Consider the following 26049-nt stretch of genomic DNA (forward strand, 5'->3'; position numbering starts at 1 on the left):
GTTTTTTCTTACTGTTGAATTTTCATGTAGCTTGCAATACATGAAGAATGCAGAAGAAAATGTGCTACCAGTGCAGTCCCTGAGAAATATATGAAGCTAGTGGATAGATTGTACTGAACCACCCAGAGTATCACTAGGAGACCTTGACATCAGTAGAGGGTTGAAAATACTGTAGATATGCTTTAAATATATTTAGCTATATGAGCTTGGCAAATTTGAAATCTAAAAACTAGTCAAGATTAGGTACCAGTATAACTTAATCAATTGTTTTTGAAATATTTAATATATATGTATGTATTTAGATTGTCTTTCGTGACTCAAGTGAAGTCCCTGTAGTTATTAGAACAGGCACCTAAATTATTCTATCCAACTCCCCGCATCCTCTGACATATCAAACAGGTCAGCAATTACTGCGAGACCAACTTATCTGTAATAGACACGTACAAAATGCAAATTTCATACAGAAGACATAACTTGAAACCCAGGAATGCTACATGCGATTTACAGATGTAAACTACACCCAAAATAAACACCTGCAACAACCAGGATCCAGCACAAATAGTGATTTGTTGGACTATAGTGCATATCAATGAAGCAGTATTAAATGGCCTCCATTACTGTTCAGTTTTCTAGATTCTTATTTTTGGTTACCAGCTGAACAAGGCATTTTGTCCAAGAGTCATGAAGTAAATTTGACTGCTGCCACCAGACTGCATTGAAGCAAAAAATACCTAGAAAGGAAATAACATACCACAATTAGAATTCTAGAGGGTAACAACATAGTCCACACAAGACCAATATTTTATTTTTAAATTCCAGTAGTTTAGCAACATAGCTTAGCAAAATTCATCATCCTGTCCTCCTATCCTGTTTCAGAAATGTGACATTTAATGCTAAATCAAAAGACTGCACTGGCACTTGTCTCATCCCATAAAGGTAGGGGTCTACAAACTTTCTAAAAAAGGGCCAGTTAACTGTCCCCCAGACTTTGAGTGGGACCATTGCTGTTGGGAGTAGAAATTGTCCTGGCATCAGTGGGAGTAAACAAAGCATCTTTTGTATTAGGGGGAGGAATAGTGCCCCATCGCTGTTGTCAATGGGAGAAATAGTGCCTCATCATTAGTGTCAGTGGAAGGAATAGTGCCCCATTGTTGGCGTCAGTGGGAGCAATAGTGCCCCATCATTGGTGTCAGTGGGAGGAATAGTGCCCCATCATTGGCATCAATAGAAGAAATAAGGCCTCATTGTTGCTATCAGTAGCAGGGCGTATGCCCCATTGTTAGTGTCAGTCAGAGGAATAATGTCTTGTATCAGTGGAAGGAAAAGTGCCCCAAAGGGTTGGACAAGGGCAAGCAAAAGGCCACATCCAGTCCCGAGCTGCAGTTTGAAGACCACTGCTCTAAAGGAAAGGGACACGTCTGACAACAAATCAAACAAGTTAGTGACAATGCCTTCTGTCCCTCTACATTGGTAGAGTTGGGAATCTAGAGACTGTGCTCTGGTGGTATTTTTCCTTCTATTATAATGTTTCTCTACTTTATGCTATGATGGACTCTTATATCATCATGTTTGGCAATATTGGACAAAAGGGAATAATCATAAATATTCGAATGCTACCTGCGCTCAAGAAAAAAATGCATGTGTATATGTTGACTGCCTAGTTGTTGCTCTATGAGCACCCCTGATATTGCACTGCAGTGACTGCATCAAGGAAAAAAATAGCAGCTCTAATCTAATGTTGCATCAATAAAGTGCTCAAAGTGGCAAAGACATAACCTAATGTGTGTGTTTGTCCAAAAAAAAACCCCCATAAAACACAACACTCTCCCAAAGTGCACTGTGCATACATAAATACCTAATAGTCATGTATATACAGTATATAACTCAAACACATCAAATGTTCAAATCACAATCCAGTACAGTGCTTTTAATAATATTTGTTGGACAATTATATAGTTTTTTTCAGATTTAGGTCCCTCTGTCTGAGCTAATATAAGATAAAGGTATAATTATTCAGAGGTTTGGAGAAAGTGATTTTGACATAACAAAAGCACATACTGACCTTATTATAATGAAGGTGTCAACTGCTTCTGGAGAGTGGACTCTACCTAAGAGGATACTCCAAAAAGCAAAGCACTTCAAGGGGTGGAACAGTGGAATGATATGACATGGATTTTTGGATGGAGCATTTCTAAGGACTTTTTGGAGCTGTTTATTAAACTTTACACTATTGTATGGCACACTTACACAAAGTTTTGAAGCACTTTGCTGCAATGTGACTTGAAATATTTGATATTTATATACGTAAATTATTATTAGGTATTTACAGTATCTCACAAATGTGAGTACACCCCTCAAATTTTTGTAAATATTTTATTATATCTTTTCATGTGACAACACTGAAGAAATTACACTTTGCTACAATGTAAAGTAGTGAGTGTACAGCTTGTATAAGGCTGCATTCACATGTCAGCTTATAATCTCGGGCAGAACCGCCGCGGTTCCGCCCGCGATTCGGAGATTTATTGCAAATCGCGGGACGCCTAGCGTTGCCCGTTGATTTGCAATAGCCCCCCAAACGCCGAGCGATGTTGCCGCGATTTACGCCCGCCGAATCGCGGCAACATCGCGCAAACAAAATCGCGGGAAGCAATACGCTCCAAAGAAGCTCTTGTACTTTTTTGGAGCGTATTGCGTCCCGCGATTTTGTTTGCGCGATGTTGCCGCGATTCGGCGGGCGTAAATCGCGGCAACATCGCTTGGCGTTTGGGGGGCTATTGCAAATCAACGGGCAACGCTAGGCGTCCCGCGATTTGCAATAAATCTCAGAATCGCGGGCGGAACCGCGGCGGTTCTGCCCGCGATTATAAGCTGACATGTGAATGCAGCCTAACAGTGTAAATTTGCTGTCCCCTCAAAATAACTCAACACACAGCCATTAATGTCTAAACTTCTGGCAACAAAAGTGAGTACATCCCTAAGTCAAAATGTCCATATTGGGCCCAATTAGCCATTTTCCCTCCCCTGTGTCATGTGACTCGTTAGTGGTACAAGGTCTCAGGTGTGAAAGGGGAGCAAATGTGTTAAATTTGGTGTTATCGCTATCACTCTCTCATACTGGTCACTGGAAGTTCAACATGGCATCTCATGGCAAAGAACTCTCTGAGGATCTGAAAAAAAAGAATTGTTGCTCTACATAAAGATGGCCTAGGCTATAAGAAGATTGCCTAGACCCTGAAACTGAGCTGCAGCATGGTGGTTAAGACCATATAGTGATTAAACAGGACAGGTTCCACTCAAAACAGGCCTCGCCATGGTTGACCAAAGAAGTTGAGTGCTCGTGCTCAGAGTCATATCCAGAGGTTGTCTTTGGGAAATAGAGGTATAATTGCTGCCAGCATTGCTGCAGAGGTTAAAGGGGTGGGGGGGTGGGGGGTCAGCCTGTCAGTGCTCAGACCATACGCTGCACACTGCATCAAATTGGCCTGCATGGCTTTCGCCCCAGAAGGAAGACTCTTCTAAAGATAATGCACAAGAAAGCCCGCAAACAGTTTGCTGAAGACAAGCAGACTAAAGACATGGATTACTAGAACCATGTCCTGTGGTCTGATGAGACCAAGATAAACCTATGTGGTTCAGATGGTGTCAAGCATGTGTAGCGGAAACCAGGTTAAGAGTACAAAGACAAGTGTGTCTGGCCTACAGTCATGCATGGTGGTGGGAGTGTCATGGTCTGGAGCTGCATGAGTGCTGCCGGCACTGGTGAGCTATGGTTCATGGAGGGAACCATGAATGCCAACATGTACTGAGACATACTGAAGCAGAGCAAGATCCCCTCCCTTCGGAGACTGAGCCGCAGGGAAGTATTCCAACATGATAATGACCCCAAACACACCTCCAAGACAACCACTGCCTTGCTAAAGAAGCGGAGGGTAAAGGTGATGGACTAGCCAAGCAAGTCTCCAGACCTAAACTCTATTGAGCATTTGTGAGGCATCCTCAAATGGAAGGTGGAGGAGCGCAATGTCTCTAACATCCACCAGCTCCACAATGTCATCATGGAGGAGTTGAAAAGGACTCCAGTGGCAACCTGTGAAGCCCTGGTAAACTCCATGCCCAAGAGGGTTAAGGCAGTGCTGGGAAATAATAGTGGCCACAAAAAATATTGTCACTTTGAACCCAATTTGGATGTACTCACATTTGTTGCCAGCGGTTTAGATATTATTGGCTGTGTGTTGAGTTATTTTGAGGGGACAGCAAATTTACACTGTTATACAAGCTGTACACTCACTACTTTACATTGTAGCAAAGTGTAATTTCTTCAGTGTTGTCACATGAAAATATATAATAAAATATTTACAAAAATGTGAGGGGTGTACTCACTTTTGTGAGATACTGTATGTATACACAGTGCACTTTTTAGAGATTTTTTTGGACACACACATTAGGTTGTCTTTGACACTTTGAGCACTTTATTTATTCAATATTAGGATAGCACTGCTGTTTTTTCTTGATTTAAAGTAAGGAGGATGTTGGTTTGTCTTTAAAAAAAAAAAAAAAAAACTCCACAGAATATACCGGTGATGGCGAACCTTGGCACCCCAGGTGTTCCCTAACTTCATTTCCCATGGTGCTCTGCTACACTGCAGAGTGCATGAGCATCATTGGAAATGTAGTTCCAAAACATCTGGAGTGCCAAGGTTCGCCATCACTGGACTATACCATCTAAAAGTATAACTTATATATACATTTGAGAACTCTAAATGGTAGAACATTTCTTACTTGGGTTTGCATATTGTATAATTAAATATACGAAGCACAGTGTAAATTTATTTATAGTGTATTCATTCTTCTAGGTATAAAGCAGTGTAAATGCACCAATGATAATTTGGAAAAAGCCCTACATTACAGTGAAAGCTATATTTATGTTGTATCCATTTTGATTATTGAAAGTTGAATTATGATTACCTGTCCTTTGTTAGGCTTTCTTAATATGGCATAAAGCCATGTGAAATATAACTACAGCGCATAGATTAAAACTTACTAGTTAAAAAAAAAAAAACATTCTGTGATAAACCACTAAATATACAGTGCTAGCTATATTTAAGTTGTAAACTATAGTGAATATACTGTATTTCTATATTTTATTTCCATGATTGTTCTGATCAAGATACAGTACTTCTAAAATGCTTCCTGTATGTTATGGCACTTTATTTTACATTTCAGAGCATCACAGATGAATGCCTCAGTATTTGAGAGATGATATGTGTGGCAGCAATCAGGACAATAAGACAGGGTCAGTCAAGCTTCTGTCTTTAATGTCCACTTTATTAGTCATTGCTCTGTCTCATGTGGCTGTTCTCTGGGGCCAGAGATGGGACACTTACCAAATGACAGTAGACTTAATTTAGTGACAGGGGCATCAGCTTATCATATTAGTTAGCCAAATTCTGCCTACAATTCCTAAGGCGTAAGGAAAATGCTAAGCAAGTCATTCATTCAGTATGCCCAATTATGGGTTATGAAACCACAATGCTTAAAAAAATGTAACAGTATAGAAAATTCAAGCTGGCACTAACACAGCTCTCAGTTTATCCGGCAGTGATGTAGTAACGTACAAAAATCCGAAAAAATAAGGCTCATTTAAAAGCCGGCAAGAAGCCGGGAATGCTTTTATATTGTAAACAATTTACATTAGCAGAGCATTAGCCATACCTGGCAAAAAGGAATAATCATAGCCACATTGTGTTAATTCTTGTGCATACACCTAACCAAATACCCCCACAAGTTATCATGGCTAAACTGCATTATTATGTTCAGGTGTGTGCCTTGTATGCTTTGACCTGCAAAGGACAATAAAGGAAAACTCCAGGCATACATTTATAGAAACATAATTTTTAACCCAGTTACTCTAGGTATTTATTAGAATATAATTATACTTATTCCTGATATTGGCTCCCTGAAAACTCTTGTGAAGCAGCATTGAGGCCTTGTAGCAGATTTAACTTGCATTTATTATTTTTAATATTTTGGTTCCTACCATGTGTAGAAATGTACCTCTCTGCAAGAACACAAAGAAAACAAGTGTTTTTTGTGTGCTCTGTTTACACCACAATGATGGTGTTGTGTGCATTTTTGTTTTTTTTATGCAGAAATATGCGTACATGGTGCATATTTATGCACAGAAAAAAATACACAAAAGGCACTAGTGTTGTGGTGTGAACAGGGCACAAAGAAAAGTCATTGCTTTCCATGCACCCTTGTAGGGACATGTGCAGAAAAATGCATGTTTCTGCGCACTGTGTGAACGAGGCCCTAGAAGAAGGCATGTTTATCCTTCTAGAGTAGACAGTCAGGGCTCTACTGCTTCTGGGAGGCAAGTGTACAAAAAGGGAAGACCACAGGGATATCATTATTCATCTGCTGCTATTCATTCAATGAACTTAACACAGGCTGGGGAGGACAGGAGACTTTGAAAGCAGAACTTTATCTGCCATTTTTGTTCTATAAGCATCAGAAAGGTTAGCACTAAGAACAAAACTTGTAAAGTGGGGGAGGGGCATGTTGTAATGTGCACAGAGGATGCCAGTAGTTATAAGAGTGAAGTACAATTGTCAGGGAAATGGCAAAATTGCCAGTAATAGCAATGGTCGCTCCTGCCTCAATTGACACTGCCCTTTGCTGGCCTATAAAAGGTGGCCATAAGATCAGACTCATTGCAGGGATCATCTCTCAGCTTCCTGTGCTTCCTGTTTGGACTTCCTGTTGTGACCTCCGCTTGTTCCCGATTCCATTTGATCTCCTGCTCCTGGTTTGACCCTTGGCTTCTTCCACTGCCCGTGCTTCTGTTACCTACCGTGTATGACCCCAGCTTGCTTCAAGACCTTGGCTACTCTGGTTGTCTCCTGTGCATGACCTCGGCTTGGACCACGGTTCTCGCTGCCTGCTCCAGTCCCAGACCTCAGACAGTTCCTGTCTCCGCTACCAGAGACTATTCCTTGGCACAAGGTAGCCCGCCTGCTCCAAAGCCCTTGAAGACTCCTACCCTGCTGTGGTTCCAGTCTGTTCCAGTTCACTCTCGGATTGCTCCTGGTTCTATATACCTGCCTGCAGATGGTAACCCGTGCCACTTGGGGCGCCACACCCTCTGTTCCATCCCCAGGGGTGTGCCGCACTGAGCCGCAAGGGGAGTCCTCTCAGCACCTTGGCCTCGGATCAGGTAACCCTGACAACAATATATATCTGGGGTAAAAAAAACATGGCTTTCTTTTGCATAATGGCACTTGTTGGTGACAGGAGGAACAGACTATGTTTAGAGTGTCAGAAGGCTCTTTCCGGAAACACAAAACCATCTCTCCTATCTCTTGTCTGGCAGTTAAAACATCTAAAAAGTAGCTCTGTGCATAAAAAAAACTTCATGCTGTTTCCAACATTAGTTAGACACAAGGGGCAGAGCATGTACAGAGGAGTGTACTTATTCAAGTGAGCTAAAAGCAACGTCTACATACAGCCCTGCCTATCACTGGGATAGATTTGCCTGGAGTTCTGCTTTAAAGTGTAACTGAACTCAGAAGGCGAAGGTTTGCCTTGTTATACAGTGTCTAAGAAGTAGCCTGAAAAAAAAAAACCTTTTGTCTGCAATCCCTCCTAAAAAATAGCTGTGCTTTTCCTTGCATGTGCCTACGGCTTCATAGTGGGAATTCTGCAGTGTGAGATCTAAGGCACTGCTGCCTTTGCCTGCTATTCTTAGGAGATTTGGTATATTTACTTGGTGTCTTACTCATTTGTAGGTTTGGGGGCTCTGAGAAAGCAAAGCTTTGACTTTACCAATACGTTCGTCCCCACACAGACGGAGTGCACAACAAGTTATGGCAAATCGGCAATTTGGAAAAGATCAGCTGCAATGAGACCACAAGCTATACTGGTGACCATTTTTTTCCCTGTTGTCTGTTTTGGAGCAAAATTCAGTTCCTTGTTAAGGAGATTCTGTAACTTTCACCACCTTTCCACACCACACTGAAATTCCCCTTTGTTGCAATACCCTGCTGCTCTGTCTGTCAGGGCATACTATACTTGGCCTAAAGTGGTTAATCCTCAGGCCTGAACACTGGGGGAGGACAGAAGGCAATTAACCCTGTGACAGCTGGAGCAACAATGAGAGGAGCAGCAAGCAAGTTTGGTGTAGGTGACAGTGAGTATCAGTGGCAGGATGGTAAACATTTTTTCTGAAAGAACAGATTCTCTTTAAACTAAGAAACCAAATACGCTTTAAAACATGTGACAACTAAAAAAACCCCTATGTACTGTGCAACTAAACCTGTCAATTTAATGGTTTCCCATTCAAGGCATATTGTGAATAATAACTGTTGCAGTTGCTTGTCTCTCAGCCCAACTGTCAAGCTATGAAATGGCTGGTATCATAACTGATAACATGTGCAGTATTATGGCAACTGCAGATCAAAGAGAGACTAATATGACAGCTTCCTTAGCGTTAAAGGATAGGAGGGCTTAGGGTTTCATTAATATGATCTATACTGACCTAACACTTTAAAGGTCTATAGACAGCAAAATAAGTAACATGTGGGACCGCAGATACAAAGTACTAAAACAAGCACACCATTTAATAAAAGTACACTCATTCACATTTATAGTTATACTAAAAATAAATGATCACCTTACAAATCACAATAAATACATACCTATTTCAGTCATGATCATATTTATATAATTCACGTTACAAATACTCTACCTTGTCGTTTCTTTCGCACAAGAATTTTAACTTCTGTGCCTTCTTGTGCATGAAAACCCCTTCTAAATTCCCCGTATCTCCAGATCGCAGCTCAATTGCCTTCTCTCCCCATCCCATTATTTGATTAGACTGTAGATAAGCTGGGAAAAAAGGATACAGTTTGTGTTAACGCTAAGATTAAGCTTGTCAGATTAAATTTGCATGAAAGTTAAAAGCTGTAATATATTTTTTCCAAAACACTAACACAGTAACAAGAAAGCAATCAGTCTGAAATCCACTATGTATAAAGAAAACAAGACCTGTGATGCAGGGTCAAGCATAGAGGAGGAGTGTACAAGCTTCATAATGTATCAGAATACGTGGCCAAAAGTGCACAGCACGCCGAAAGTAATGAGGCGTATGAAGTCAGTATGACATCCACAGACATGCACCTGATGCCTTGTTTATACTGGATCTCTGGGTACCCACTTTTGGGCCAGTGGATCAGTTGCTTACAGCTGATATTTTCATCCATTTTAGTTTTTCTTAACAGCGTGTAGCTTAAAATGGTCTGCTTAACATTAAAAAATATTCTAAAAGTCTGCCAAAGCTTACAAAAATAGGTTTTAGGAATCAGTAAGGCATATACTGATTGCAACCACTGTGCCACTATAATACATTTTTTTAAAAAATGGTACCTTACATGCATGTAGCAACATTAGCACACTGCCTGAGGAAAGTAGAGGACTCTATCGCCAACACTGTACTGCAATAACTTTAATTTTCTCTAAGAATTTAGAAACACTCGGAACTAACAGGGAAAATAAAATGTATAACAAATGACCGCGCCTAGATGATAATTGCTCTTTGCCTGATACTGCTGCTATCTTATTGAGAATGTCTCAATCACAAATATAGGCAAAACATGACAGCGCTGTATATAGGTGAAGGGCTTTTTTTCTCAGACAATAGGTGCAGGGACTCCCCCCCTTCTGAGTCCCCCCTTGTCTCTCTGCCCTACCCACCTCCAAGCACCGTTTCTCTGTTCCACCCTTACCCACCTCCCAGTATTGCCCCAGAATCATTTTGTGGTGCTAAATAATTTGTATGGAATTTGTTCTTGTCTAACAACAAGAAAAGCAGTAAAATAGATCCCCTGGGACAAGCAACAATAGAACTCTCACACAACAATAGGCTCCCCCAGCAACAATGGACACCATCCCAACAACAATAGGTCCCCCTAAGCAACAATAGATCCCCCACACAACAGTAGAAACACACACAGCAACAATGGACCACCCGCAACAAAATACTACCCCAGCAACATTAGAACCCCAGCAGCAACAACAGATTTCCCTGTAGACAACATCAATAGACCCTCCAGGAGCCAGCAATAATAGACCTTTCCCTCGATAGTAGATCCCTACTAGCTACATAAAACTCCCCAGCAACAATAGATTCCCACCATCAACAATAGACCCTCACACAAAAACAGATCCCCACCAGTGACAATAGATCCCCAGCAGCCAGCATCAATAGACCCTCCAGCACACCCCTTGCTATTACATACATTCAGTGCTGGAGGTGCCAGAACTGCGTTCCCCCGTGTTCCTGCTGAAAAAAAGTCTTGTATAGGTGTATCCAAATCATTTATTTTACAATCCTTAAAAGTGCTTAAATCATAATTCCTACTGTGTGAAAGAAAAACCATTACTAAGTTGATATTGTAAAAAATATTTTTTGCTTATCTGTGTGATAAAAAGTGTTTTAGTGCTTTCATAAATACTCACATATAAGTGTGTCAAACTGATTTAACAAAAATATAACAAAATGTAACAAAAAGATGTTACAATGTTTCAAAGAAATACCCACAAGTGCATTCATCAATCAGTAGTGTTCATAATCCATTGAAATAATGTGAATAAAGTGTCCAAAAATAGTGCCAAATGAATGGGAAAATAAAAATAAAAAACTCTCTTTTCTCACTCTCAATGGATATCCCAGGCATTTAAAAGTGTCTCTGTAAAGATGTACAATGACGAAACTTACGTCGGGTATGAGCTGGAGAGACAGCGATCACATTGAGTCGGGTCAGCTCATAGCAGCTGAGTAGTTGGCGCCAGCCCACATATGATCAAGTGTTGTTTATACTCATGTCAGTGGAGCCACTTTCAAATGTGAGTGTTAAACTGTTTTAATAAAGTGGGTATATTTTTAAAGCATCTTATGCTATGCCAAGTTCTTTTCTCTTTCACTGATTTCCTCCTTGCCTGGGATATCCATTGAGAGTGAGAAAGGAGAGTTTTTAAAGAATGATCAAGAGGGCTGCAGACTGTCACTTTCCACAAAGGAAAATGCTTGCATACTGGTTTATCACATTACCAGCCATTCCGTCTGGTGAGTGAATTCACTATAAGAGGTGGTGGATCTCTTTTTCTTGATGTGGCATTAATATAAGAAGACAAGAGGAACACACAATTTTTTAACATTCATTTTTTTGGACACTTTATGCATATTATTTCAATGAAGAGCGCGTGAGTGCAGACTCGAGACTGAACATGCTCTGAGCGAGCTCCGTGCAGGCCAGCCTTATTCAGCTATAAGCAGCTACAGGACCGTGATCGGACACCCGCATCCAGCCTGCCAGACATCTGTGTAGTGTGATGCAGCATCGGACGTCAGGACAGCCCACAAAACAGCAGTATAAGCAGGGGAATTGAGGCAGAATGGTGTGCCAAGCAGACACATTCCGCCAAGATGGCGCTGGTGAGATTAGAAACCACGAGGCAGCCTGGGTTAATCTCAGTCCCAGACATCCTTTGCTGAACACAAGCAGCAGCCTGAGGCAGCACAGGACCCCTTCTCCTCTCAGTCATCAAGAGAGTAGGACACTGATCAGCAGGGTGAGTCCTTTTCGTTACCTCATTCCACTGGAACTCCCATGGGCACCCAGGGACCTGCAAATCCCCCTGTGTCTTCCATGGACAGGAATATAGCAGAAATGACTGACCTGATGTTCAGCCAACCTAACCCTGACCTGGACCTACCTATCTCACTGCCTACCACACAACCGGCTCCTTATGCAGGGGACACAGTTTCTCCGCTTTGCTTCAACAGGAGCTCTCTAAAGCATGCACCATCATTACAACCAACCTTAAGTGGGATATCCAGAGTATTGGAGAAAGATTTAATATAATCAAATCCAAAGTCAATAACACGGTGGCAAGGGTTAACAGAACTCCGCCATGATCTCGGAGCTTCAGGATAGATTAGTGAAGGCCTACACTAAAATTGAGGATCTGGAGAACAGGTCGCAGCACTATAATGTCCACATTGAAGGGCTCCCTGCAACCCACACTGATTTGGAAGGGGCCATCCAGGAATTAATGAAAGATCTGATTCCAGATATAGCCCCACACCAGAAGGAAGTGGATGGAATTCATTGCTCCCCAACTGCCCCCCGATCTGATAGTCTGCCACGGGATGTAATAGTTAAACCACACTACTATAGAACGAAGGAAAAATTGATAATGGCAGCTATAAACAGATAGGATCTGTCCCTGTTTGGAGCACCCATTCAGCTTTTCATGGATCTTGCTCCATCCACAGTACAGAAACTGAGAAATATTAATCCTTTATTGCAGCAACTAATGAACCGACAGATAAAATATAGAAGGCTTTCCCATTCAAATTGTCGTTCACATATAAAACAAAATCATACTCCTTTTCTACTTTTCATGATGGAGAAGATCTGCTGTTGGGCATCATACCCCCACGAACCTCGGACAACCCCCTGTCGCCACTCTGGTAAGAGCAATGACCATCTTCAGCTAGAAGATCATCCCCAATCACCTGATCCTCCAGCTGGAATCATCCTGTTGACGATAATGGTTTTGCCATTATAGTACCTTTTCGACCACCTGTGTCAAGCTAACCGTTGTGAGTTGGTAGTTTTCTTCACCCTCTACTTTGTACTGCATTATCTTCAGCTGACTGTTCAAATCCATCAAGAATTTTACCTATCCACTTTCTCTCCTTTCTTTCTGTCCAACTCCTACACTGGACTTTGGCTCTGCGGTCTGGCCTCGTCGATCTGATCTGGGGGATAATGAGGACCAGTATTTCTAAGACTTTCCTTAATGTATGCATGTATCAAGTTGAGTGTGCTCTGCCTTACTACGGTGGCTTAGATTTATTCTACAAAATACTCCATAGTTACTCATAACATGCATGGATTTAATTCTCCTATTGATATCCTGTTGCTACAGGAAACTCATTTTTCCAAAACTTCAGCCCCTAGATACATTTGTGCTAGATATCTGCAGTTTTACTTGTCATTCAGCATGGAGAAAAAGCAGGAAGTGGCAGTATGTTTTTCAAAGAAGACCCCTTTTACCCCATCACCATAGTTAGAGACAAGAATGGCAGATATGTGATGCCAGTGGGTCGTATTCACAACCAACTGATATCGCTCATTTCTTACTATGCCCCAAATTCAAGAGATGTGGAATTTTTTGGCAACATGCTGGTGACATTACTGCCCAAGATAGAGGGACAGGTGATTATGGGTGGAGACAGTAACATCCCATTAGATCGGATTCTGGATAAGTCTGATCCTTATAGGGCAGTTCTCAAAAATATACCCAAAAACAGCAATAAAGTGGCACGTCTGCTGCATCATTACGATTTGGTTGATGCTTAGTGAGAGGACAACCCCTCCACTAGAGACTATACCCATTTATCACAGGTACATAATACATACTCACGCATAGATCATATTTTTGTACATACTTCATTACTATCATATGTTACATCTGTAAAAATCTTGCCAGTCCCCTGGTCGGATCATTCTCCCGTCAAGCTATCGTTGACTGAACTATGGAGGAAATCACACCCCTCTCCATGGCGCCTTAATGTCTCCTTATTAAATGATCCCATCACATGCGCTGAAATTTAGAATTGGGAGGGTTTTTTCAGGAAAATTCCTCATCGGACACATCCCCCGCAAAAAACTGAGTGGCCCACAAGGCCACCATTCGGGACAAACTTATTCAGCTAGAGGCTAGGACCAAACGCACTTGGGAAACCATAATTAAACAGCAAGAGGCTGAATTTGAAGGCCTTGTGAATGAACAGTGGGTGACCCCACAGGTAGATCTTAGACATAAAATTCACACGGCTAGGTTAGCTTTGAATCTGAGTCTTACTATCCAGGCTGAAAACGCATCAGTTGATCAGGACATAGATATTTCACTATGGGCGATAAACCTACCACAATGTTAGCTAGAAAACCGGAACCTGGGTATATACACCTACTTTACCTAAACTGAGATTACCTAATGGACACCCGACCCAAAATCTCAAATTGAGCCTACAGGAATTTCATAATTTTTACTCTAAGCTGTATAATAAACCGGATCGGTTTCTACAAGATAGAGTAGATGATTTTTTTTCATGATGTTCCTCTACCACAGCTTAAACAATCCCATGTGGAACTCAGAAAAGGAATTTTCTGAGTCAGAAATTAGTATGGCAATAAAGACCTTGCATCCTTCTAAAACCCCAGGCCCGGGCGGCTTCTCTGGTCATTACTATAGGAAATAGCAGGAGATTCTGATTCCCCACTTATGCTCCTACTTAAATTACATTAGGTGGGCTAATTGCATTCCAGAACATGAGAACGCGCCATATATACAGTACATGTCATACCGAAACCAGAAAAGGATCATGGCGATTATTCCAATTACCGACCAATCTCCTTAATAAATGTGGACTTATAAATAATGACAAAGATACTTGCTTCCAGACTGAACTCCTTCCTTGCGCAATATATCCACCCAGACCAGGTGGGTTTTGTCCCTAATCGCTAGGCATCGGTCCAAACCAGGAGAATCATAGATATAATTTTTGCCATTTATTCTGATTGAGATGGCAGAGGGCCCCGACGAGGGATGTTGCTGTCCTTGGATATACATAAGGCCCTTGATTTCCTGTCCTGGGATTATCTATTTCATGTTTTGTCCTAAATTGGGTTTTGGTCAGAAATTCTTGACTATACTTCAGGCATTATATAGCATGCCTACTGCATCTCTAATGCTAAAGGGATACTCTACACATTCTTTCCCAATACAAAGGGGGACTCAGCAGGGATGCCTTCTATCCCCTTTGCTGTTCGTTTTGGCACTAGAGCCACTTGCCATTAAAATTCAAAACTGTTCAGATGTAAAGGGGATAGACTGCGGGGATAGGGAGCACAAATGCGCACTATTTGCAGATGACATCTTGATGGTCATCTTGTCTCCCATACCCACCCAATTTAACTTTTATTCTATACTCCTGCCTTTTTCAAGAATCTCAGGCCATACAATTAATCATGACAAATCACAGGCACTAAATATTTCCTTAGAGGATAGCACAAAAACAGCTCTTGAACGATCCTATAAGTTTCGTTGGGAATCAGAGTCACTCCCATACCTAGGTATCCACCGATACTGCACAGTATAAACACCTAATGGCTGACATAGCTGATGGCAATTACACCCTCCGTCATGGTTCAGCAGACTACGTTCTATAAAAATGAATATCCTTCCAAGACTTTTATAATTTTTTAGTATTATATCGGTGGCCTTGGTCTGATCTGATTGTATTTCAAAAGAAGCTTCTTTAGTTCATTTGGGGGGACAAGATGCCTAGGCTAAACAAATGCACAATGTTTACCCCCCAACCAGAAGGGAGGACTGGGAGTTTCTGATCTTCTGAAATACTACTATGCAGCACAGCTAGCTCAACTTACTAAATTCCATTCCCAACAAACCCACCCACTATGAATGACAGTGGAATCATACTCCTGTCAACAGTAGCAGATTTCCCATGTTATGTGGTTGCCAATGATAGATCGGCCTCCGATTTTGTGCCCTTCCTTTTCATTTTTGCCTAGTATTTGGGGCAGATTATCCAAGCCTCATAACTTTAAATCACCCCATAACCCAAAAGCTCCTTTCTTACGAAATAGGGACTTCACCCAGGGCCTCACTCCTCTTGCGTTCGAATGGTGGTCCAACTAAGGCTTTATGCGCATAGCAGACCTATGTGATCATAAGGGAATGCTATCTAAACAAACCTTGATAGAAAAAGCACCAAATGATGGATTCTGAACATTTTCGATACAATCAAATAAAACATTACCTGCATACTTTATCTCACAAATGTGATCTTGAAACTAAATCCCTTATGGAACATTTATGTCTAAAGTATAATAAAATATGTGGGCATATATCTGAAATATACATTATTCTAACATACACCTCGGCAAAGTTGGGTTACATGGCCAAATGGGAACAGGACATCCAGGAAAGCCTTGAACTTGAAGATTGGCACTCAGTTGCACAGACTGCTTCGAGGTCACTCATCAACACTTACATTATTGAAGCAAACTACAAAGTACTGCTGAGATGGTATTTGGTGCTGGTCAGATTGGCTACTTATGTCCTGGGAGTTTTGTCTAAGTGCTTTGGGGCTGTGGTCAGGAAGGGACAGTGTACCAAATATGGTGGCAATGTCCCAAAGTAAGGCAGTTTTGGATCAGAGTTTATAATTTTACTCTTACACAAATTAATTTCACCAAATCCCAAAGCACGCATTACTGGGATGTAAAGTGGAAGAAGCCTCGAATAACCAGAGACGACTCCTCACTTTTATATTTTTTTCTGCTAAAATTACTATAGCCAGAAATTGGAAATCGGCTATCATACCATTTGATCAGCTTAAGCACAAACTTTCCTGGATTATGATAAACAAACAGTTAATAGCTACCTTACAGGATAAAATACAGGTGTTGGAAAAGGTATGGAGCCCGTGGATTAAATACTTGACCCATGACCCCCGGACCATACCTGATTTGAGCCCCTCGTGGTGGATATGAACCAGGGCATAGAGTCCTCCCCCCCCCTTTTTTTTCTCCTTTTCTCTCTTCTTTTTCTACTTTTCTTCTCCTTTTTATTTATTTTTTTAAATTTAATTAATTTATTTATTTATTGTTCTGCCTATGGAATAGAAGTGATTCGTACTGCATACCTCTGCATGTTAAGAGGATATTGCATCCTTTTCTACATTGTTGAGGGGATTTGCACCTCCCAATGCGGAGGAGGCACTCCGACTTCCACCAAATCACAATGTTACTACTAATAGGAAAAAGGGAAAACAGAAAATAGAAAGATACACAGCGATGTTTATGTTCTACAGTTTTTTTTTTTGCAAACTAAAAAGTTATACTGCAGTCGATTGAAAAACAAGTTGCAATTTGTGGCTATATGTCTTAGATGTGTGTTGAAGAAAGTGGTTTCACAGGGATTAACCCTTTACCAAAGTGAAGACTGCTGTTATATGTCTTTTGCTCTTTACTTGAGTAGTTATATCAAATAACCTCCTATCTTTACTTGATATGTAATCCATCTCGTGGATATTGTGTACTATTCAAAACTAAAGTTGAGATCTCTTGACTCTTGTTGTGAGGAAACCTTTAATAAAAACATTGAAATGGGATTGTTTCAATGGATTATGAACACTAATGATTGATTTATGCACTTGCGGGTATTTCTTTACAAAAATTGTAACATCTTTTTGGTACATTTGTTATATGTTTGTTGAATCAGTTTGACACACTTATATGTGGGTATTTATGAAAGTACCAGAACACTTTTTATTACACACTCAGATAAGCAAAAAAATGTTTTTACAATATCAATTTAGTAATAATTTTTCTTTCACACAGTAGGATTTATGATTTAGGCACTTTTAAGGATTGTAAAAGCACTTATTTGGATACACCTATATACATCGTTGTCATTTTTGTGCCTATAACAGGGAAAATACACTTGCATTTGTGTGGATATTGGTTTTCATGTCGCTCTAGAAGAAAAGGCAGCTCATCTTTGAACCTTCAGAACGGTCTACAGACAGAAATAACTAACAAAGATAAACAGTGTATCAAAGTTAAAAGTTTAGATATTTTTATATGGTGCAAAATTGTTTCAACCTGAAAAACCTTTTTAGGACTTGATAAAAGTGATACCATAATAGGTGCAATAACAAACATCAATAGAGTGTATGGATTATGTTCATTGACAAAAATACACGAGGATCAAGGTTTTATGCTGCTTGTAAAAACAGGTGGGTTTAAATGGAAATCGAAAGCTAAGCCTGTCTTTCTAATCCACTAATCTGTTTCCTGCAAATTGATTCAGCTAAATGAAAGGTCTTACAGTCCATAAGAGATTACAGATGGTTGTAACCTCCAATAATATTCTATGTATACAACCTTACAGCAGACCTATACTCCAACAGTGCCCGTGACTAGTCATCTACTGGAAAAATAGCCACAGCCACAGCCAGAAGGTTGAAAGCGATTAAGATATTGATTAACATTATGCATCATCTCAAAGGGAGAACTCAAATATTGACTTTATAAATAGCTTTTTCCATTCCTCTAGGAAGCTTGTACTATACTCCTTTTATGTTCTGTCTAATGAATTGGCTGCACACACATATCCTTTTTATCAGGTAACAGTGCAGTAATACTCTGAAAAACTTGCTGGGTAAATTAATAAATATTTTCTGCATATGTGATGGGGAAAACCCCCCAAAAAATGTTCTCTCTTATTCGCATACAGTATACTAAATTTGTAATATTACTGTGGAATGTGCTGTAAATGTGGACAGAATGGACCTCCTATACCTCAAGGAAATATCCTGTTGGCCACACCTATCTTAAATATTCAAGCTGTTATTTTCTGCAGATGGAGAAGTCAAGGCTGTTGGCAGAGTATTGAAATGATGCGCTTGAAGCTTCATGAATACAGCAAACAGCTTTACTTGCATGGATGATAGCAATTCATGTCTTCACATCATGGAGACAGGAACTGAACATATTTCTACATGGAACAGGAAGCAGTAGTATACAAGAACATATACAGAGAAATTTGATGCTTCCTCTGATTACATCATACCATAGATAAGCATGTACATTGCACTATAGTACTACAGCGCCACCTGCTGCATAGATGGGTATAATGCATACTTAAAGTTCACAGTATATAAAAACAACTTTGCTATTGTTTTTTCAACAAAGGCCTCATGCACACTGGAGATTGTTTTCCCTATCCTGGACACCTAAAGCCAAATTTTGTAATTGTATTTAGGTGCTTTTATTTGTGTCAATCGCTTGGGCGTTCATTCATTCCATATGCTAGATTCTGGCCATTGTAATGAATGAATGCTCAATTGCTAAATGTGCATAAAAGCATTTACAAAATGTACCTTTAGGCATGATTTTATTGCTGCTTGTTCCCCCCAAGAGTAAGGCACTTGGGGAAGGAAAAAAAAAAATACCTCCACTGTGCACAAGGCTTTATATTCTACATCTGATGTGCAAAATAACAGCTTTGTTTTATTTTTTTACAGAAATTATTTGAACAAGCTTTTTCTCAGACACAGCATAAGCATACATACATCTACACCCCAAAACACATTCTGCTATGCCTCCTGATTATGAGGATACCACATATGTGAGACCTTTTCACAGCCTGGATGCATAGAGGGGCCCAAAATCCAAAGAGCACCCTCAGGCGTACAGGGGAGCAAAAAATTACCCATATCATTTCCTGACTACCTATCACATTTTTGGAGATCCTGGAGCACCCTGGAGTGAAAATACCCACAAAAGGACTCAATTTTGTAATTAAGCACTCCAAGGTGTTTTCTGAAAGGCATAGTGAGACATCTGGAATTTTTGCCACAAGTTTTTGGAAAATGCAGGAAAGAAAATGAAAGAAAATGTATTTATTTTTTTTTTACACAAAAGTGTAAATGTAATAAGCTATTTCTTGCACATAGCATGAGCATACTTAGATTACAACCCAAAACACATTCTACTACTCCTTCCGAGTATGGGGATACTACATGTGCAAGACTTTTTTTGGGGTTTGGACTGTACTGGACATTGTATTTTGTGTATCACACAAATCAACCAATTGTGTCAACACTAATGTACTATAATGATCGCCTCTATATGAGTGGTGAGGGAATATAGCTTAGTGTAGAATGTCACCTATAGCTATCCCAGTTCCTATGAGCCAAGCAAACCTAGCCTTCTGGTATATGTCTTCAACCAGGAATACCAAGTTAACTGACCAGGAAGTACAGGAGGTGAAAGAAAGAAAGAACAAAAGAGTACCTGGGGTTCCAGGTGTGCAGTTGTCTAAAAATGGTGGCTGTGACTGGTGTCTTGCAGTAACAAAGTCTGTCGGATGTGTAGATGGGTCAGTTTAGATCCAATCACAGTGGCCCTGAATCCTTAATTATGCTTCTGGCAGGAGGTACCCATACATTCTCCAAGAACAACACTTGTTCCGTCTGGCTGTATGTGTACAGTGGCCGAGCAAGAGAAATACACAGCAAGGATTTATGAAAGACTGTAGTTGTCAGACAAACCAGATTTCTCATTATAAAGAAGTACGCAAAAACATAGACAAAAAAGTGGCTCTGGAAATAGTATACTAAGATTTATTATATTCTGAATGGTCTATAGTTACTAGTCGTCAACCCTGGGCCAGGACAAGGGATGGTACAGAAGGGGCAGCTGCCCTAGGTGCAGAGTGTATTGTAGGGATGGGGGCACCACAAGTTCCTTCTTCTGTAAGGCTGACAGGAGTTATGACAGCCACATCACTTCTTTTGTCAGCCCAGCGCTTGAAGCAGCAAGGAGAGGAGAAGAGAGACAGGAGAAGGTGCCGGCTGTGCTTTTTCTCCCCCTCCTCCTGATAAACTTGCACATAATAGGGGGGGGGGAGTGTAATTTGGCATCTTTGCCCTGGGCACTGGATAATCTTGTCCTGGCACTAGGTGTACCTCGTGGTTTAGTGTTGGGACTTTACTTACTTTTTAACCTATTCATAAATGATATAGAGTTTGGGTTTAAAAGTACCATTTCTGCATTTACAGATGACACCAAGCTGTGTAGCAGAATACCATCCTTTCAGGATGTCCCCAACTTACAAGCTGACCTCAATACACTGTTTATTTGGGCAACTATGTGGCAAATGAGACTTAATGCCAGTAAACAAAGGTATGCACTTGGGGGCAAAAAGCATGCATGCATTATACATTCTAGGAGTACAACTGGGGGGAGTCAATGGTGGAAAAGAATCTGGGTTTTCTGCTTGATCATATATACTACTTAATATTCCCAATCAATGCCAAGCTGCAGTTTTATATTGTGAACGTGGTGTGGAGTTATTCCCTTTAAGGTCATCACAAAGGACAAGAGGGCACTCTTTAGATGTAACCTTTATATATGGAATAGCATCTTCACAGTAAAGGCTGTGAAAGTGTCAAATAGGCACCTATAAAATAGTGACTGGTGCCCCGCTGTTGGCATTGCTCCACTATTGCCAGAGGGCTACACCCTCAGAAATGCTAGCCCGCCATGTCCTTACAGGCAAAATATGGTAGAGTATACGTTATGGTAGTAAAAAAAATGTAAAAGCCTGATTTTTAACGCCTGTTTTGGGTTAAAGAAAGTATCAGCTCTTAACTCTTTCCATCAAAGTCTACATTTCTTCCTACAATTGCAGAAGATGCTGCTGACTGTGTTTAGGCTAAAAGCATCATTGCACTGCACAGAGTATAGGCATCTTGTTTGTTAAAGAGTATCTCTACTCAACTTTGTTTTGGATAGTATAAAGTACTAGAATCTATCAGGTTTTAATACTGTTTTTGTGCTCACTGTGGGGATTCACCCTATCTATCTAGGTGAACACTGTAACCAGGACAAAATGTGATAGGAGATGCAATATTTTACAGTTGTCCCAGAACAGGGTTTGAGGGGAAATCTTCCAGGGGGGACACAATCTATGGACAACTGTCTAAAAGGGGATTTTTTTCTCACTTGGGGGACACACCTATCTTAAAAGGAAAATTTCCCCTCTGTTTGGAGAGATTACAAACAAAATCCTGATGCGGTACTAACACTTACACACTATCTGAAAAAAAAAAAAAATATATATATATATTTTGACTAAATATAATTTAAATTGGAACTTTAGTCAGAAAAATAAGTCCTGCTAGATCACTTGAGGCTGGTCCCTTTTGTAAGTATAGCTATGTAAAACATAAGCTAAAAGTAAGTAAAAATAACTGCCTAAACGGTTTAAAATCCAGTAATGCATGGTTTCATCCTGCCCTGCAAAGCCTCAGTAGTTGTCTATTCTTAACACTGCCAAAAAGTAGAGCCACTAGAGGCTAATCTACTGTTGCTTACGGGTTTTGGGCTTTGGCAAAATGGCAGCCTTTGGCAAAAAGAAACAGGAGCAATGCAGCAGGCAATTTTTCAGCACACACTAATTTTGGTAGCATAATTATTAATGTGGAATGTATGTTCCTTGCTAAAGAACATTCTTTTTTATCAAGTTGTTTTAGGAAATGTTCCACTTTAATGATAGTTACTAAATAATGATGACAGCTTAAAAGTGTAGTAAAGTAGTAAAAAACAGAGAATTCTTCCTTCTTAGACTATGCATTCATACTTGCCACAATTGAACAACATTTGCTGTAAAAAAAGAAAACTTTCAAATGACAGTTAAGTAAAGTAAAAGTAGTAAAAGCAAAAGTTACAAGGAATATACAAATAACACAAGGTAATAATGGCATCATGAAGAACAAAGAAAATAAAATGTCTTTATGACCATGGTAAAATATATATATTTTTTTTTTTTTCATATTATAGTCATCTCTTTTTATAAAGCGGTTTTACCTTTCAACTGACCCTGTGGCCAGGTTTTAGACACGCTTATAATGGCATTTTCTAAACAAACAATACATGAGCTCAGTGGCCTTTGTAGCTACAGGCCCTGTGGAGCAATTCAATTTACATCAAAAGCACTAAAAAATCCCCCCCCCCTTTCCCCTGTCTTCCAACCCTGTGGCCTCCACATCCCTTCCCCCCTCCCCCCCTTCCTTCACCCCCTCCTCCCCCCCCCTTTTTCCCTCTCTCTTCTTCCCCTTCTTATTACGTTTCCTCCATCCCTTCCCCCCTCGACTCCCACCGCCGCTCCCCCCCTACCCTTCCCCCCTCTCCCCCCTCCCTTCTTTCTTCATCACTCCTCCTTCTCCTGTCCCCTCCTTCTCCCTCCCCCCTTCCCCCTCTCTCCTCTTCCTTATTACGCTCCCTCCCAACCCTTCCCTTCCGGCCCCCTACCCTCCCCTCCCCTTACTTCCTTCCCCCTTCTTCCAATTCTCTCTATCCCCCCTTCCTCTCCCCCCTCTTTCTTCTACCCCCCCCTCATCTCTTCCCCCTCCCTCCCCTCCCTCACTCTCTTCCCCCCCTTCCTATGTATCTCCTGCCTTCCCTCCCCGTTCTTCCTTCCTCCCCATTTCTCTCATTCCTCTCTTTTCCTACTTCTTCCCCCCCTCCTTCCCTCCCCCCTCTCTCCCTATTGATGCCCACAACCAAATCTTTATGTGCACCCATGCTGGCGGACGTATACTGCAATAGGTGACACAATACATCCTGAAAGGTCTGCCCAAGACTCTTAATGGTATAATTGTATGACAATTTTACATGCTGTACATATCCGTGTTGCAATTTGTATACCCTTTCTTTGTTATACTATGTCATAAAATGTAATGTTCCTTTTAAACCTAATAAAAACACTTTAATGGAAAAAAAAAAAAAAGCACTAAAAAATAATTACTAAAGGCAAAACTTTTTTTTTTTTTTTTAAGATTTGGATAGAGCTGTAAGGGGTCAGATCTACTGTCAGGTTTTCATTGCTCTCAGTGTCCCTATTAAAGAGATTCACTCTCTCTAATTGTCCTGATTAGTCACTAGAAACAAAAGTGATGGGGAAATGCAACATTTTGAACTGTCAATAGAACAAAAATAAAGAGAAGAATCTTCCAATGGGGGCACATGTTCCGATGACAACTGAACACAGGGGGATTTCCATCATATTGGATAGATATCCTCTCATTTCCTCTCACTCTTACAGGACAGGAAGTGAAGAGAAGATTCCCTAAGAAAGCACATGGCAAAAACCGTGGCTTTACCCTTCCTGCACTCTATCCAAAAAGAACGAAAATATGGCTTTAGATCTACTTTAAGAAATTTGAGTCGTTTTCTTAGCAGCCAAGCTTCCCCTATTCCCCCTCATCAAGAGCACATTTTCTGTGATAACATTACAGATTTGAGGGCTGAAAAGGCATTGGGTCACAACTGGGAGGGCAGTGAAACAAACTATAATCTGTCTTTGCTCAGGCATCAGATATATAATATTTACAACCACTTTAGAGCAAAATATGTGTTTTGGAAGGTCAATTAAGCAACACAGTTGTTAACGAGCATTGTCTAGTTAAAAGGGCCAACATTTGTGTAAATAGAATCATAATGGTGGTCAAATTTTTAAGAGCCATGTCTGACTATTCATTTGCTGCCCTCTCTCAAGAGTTGTGAAGGTCATAGGATGGCCTGTGGGAACTAATTAAACTGAAACATTTCTGGCTGTTAGGCATCAGAAGCCATCATCATGGATTTTTAGTTTGGTAGCTTGTTTTCTTCAGTCCTGCTGATTTTTGTATAGGAGTTATAAAACATGAACAAAGTTTGAATTCAAAAGATGAACAGTTATAAATATTTTAAAAGAAGTTTTGACCTAACCTATATTTTTAAATCTCATCCTAACCATCCTTCTAAAATGGCATTGATAACAGTTTTTGAAAGAATAGGATTTAGATCATAACTTGCCATAAACTGCTTCCACTTTCTCTCTTTTTACTTTTCTTTCTTACTTTTGGGTAGCTAGATTGAACCAAGCATGTCATGAAAAAAAAACAAGGTGCCCTCCCTCTCCTGTACTGATTACTCCTGAAAACTCGACAAGTTGCCTGTAATACCTAATCAGAAGAAGTCACATGATGGATGAGCTACTTCACAAGTTATTCATGCTCTAGATTTAGCATCTCAGGGTAAGAAAGTGTGAACCATTGAATCAAGTGCTTAACAGCAGATTATTTACAATATTTATATAATGTATTTTAGTTTTGTTTGCAATCATGGAAAGTGTTAAGCAGGCAAACTGCCTTAGAATTCTCCGATTTGCCCCTATTTTGATGCATTTGAAAAATTTATGGCCTCTTTTATTTTTACTTACGCTTTTATTTTTTTGCAGTTAAAAGGCAAAATATAAAAAAAAATTACATTTTTTCAACACATGTACATTTACCAATGTTTTATCTCTCTAAAAATGCTGCAAATACACTTGTTGATCTGGTCAGAAATCAAAGGAGCTCATAACTTCCTGTATTGGGCTGACAATCTGCCTCTGCTGCACTAAAATCCTTAGGATCTCCCTGCCTGGGTACCCCGCGCTAGACTAAAAAACACAACCTTCTTACGCTATGTAGATAAGGAAAGGGACAGATTTTGATGGAGCAGAGGCAGTGTGCTTGACTGACTTACTAAAGGCAAATAGTGCTGTTGCGCTTGGCAGGGACTTTTGCTCCAGGGCTCAGTAATTGAGAAGCTCTGCTGACTTCCATTATCCAATCATGTGCAAGCATAAATGCTGTTTTTTCCTGCATGTGATTGGGTATTTTCTGCAAAGTGAAGCTTCACATAATTTACTAAGCTTTGGTGCAAATGACCTTGCAAAAAGGACATTTTTTTTTGCTTTAGTAAATGTACCCCAGTGTTGTAAGTTCACTACAAGAATTTGAGAATTCACTTGATTTCTGGTGGAATCAACAAATATTTTTTAGGTCCCATGGACACTGGATGTTTTTCTGCTGCTCCTAGGGGCGTTTGGTGTTTTTTTCCTGCCTCTGAATGCCCCTGTATGTTAGCCTATGGGGTTGATTTACTAAAGGCAAATAGACTTCACTTTGCAAAGTGCAATTGCTCCAGAGCATAACGCCCAGAAGCAGCAGCATTTTGGCAGAAGAAAATTTTGACCCGCCTAAACGCTAGGTGCTTTTAGCACTTGGTGTTAATTTCAATGGCCAGAGTAAATTATTATTCTGACAAATGAAATCAATTAACGCCCAAGCGCACCTAAATGCATTAAAAATGTCAAGTGTTTTTTCTGCCAAAACTCTGCTGCCAGGAAGAAAGGAGTCTAGGAGAGTCAGCAAATTGGCCTTATACTTTCAGGCTTTTAAAACTTTTTTGCACAGATGCAAACTTTTCAAACTGTGCCAAAGACATACAGTGCGTTTCATGAAAATGGAACTTCAACCAGTCATGATTATATTTGAAATTGGTTTCAGTAACT

General features: G+C 40.3%; 1 protein-coding gene across 1 annotated transcript in view; it reads right to left on the bottom strand.

Moving 5' to 3' along the window:
• Positions 1-537: 537 nt before the first annotated feature.
• NRK (Nik related kinase) overlaps positions 538-26049 on the bottom strand; it is a 489556-nt gene continuing 464044 nt past the window's right edge. The window contains exons 31-32 of the mRNA XM_082263406.1: positions 8750-8889; positions 538-731 (exon numbers count right to left, since the gene is read on the bottom strand). Of these exons, the coding sequence (XP_082119532.1) occupies positions 648-731; positions 8750-8889 (224 nt within the window). The 3' untranslated portion in view covers positions 538-647. The remainder of the gene's footprint in view (positions 732-8749; positions 8890-26049) is intronic.

The sequence above is a fragment of the Pelophylax lessonae genome (genome assembly GCF_965119305.1).
Source record: "Pelophylax lessonae genome assembly, chromosome: 7".
Taxonomy (NCBI): domain Eukaryota; kingdom Metazoa; phylum Chordata; class Amphibia; order Anura; family Ranidae; genus Pelophylax; species Pelophylax lessonae.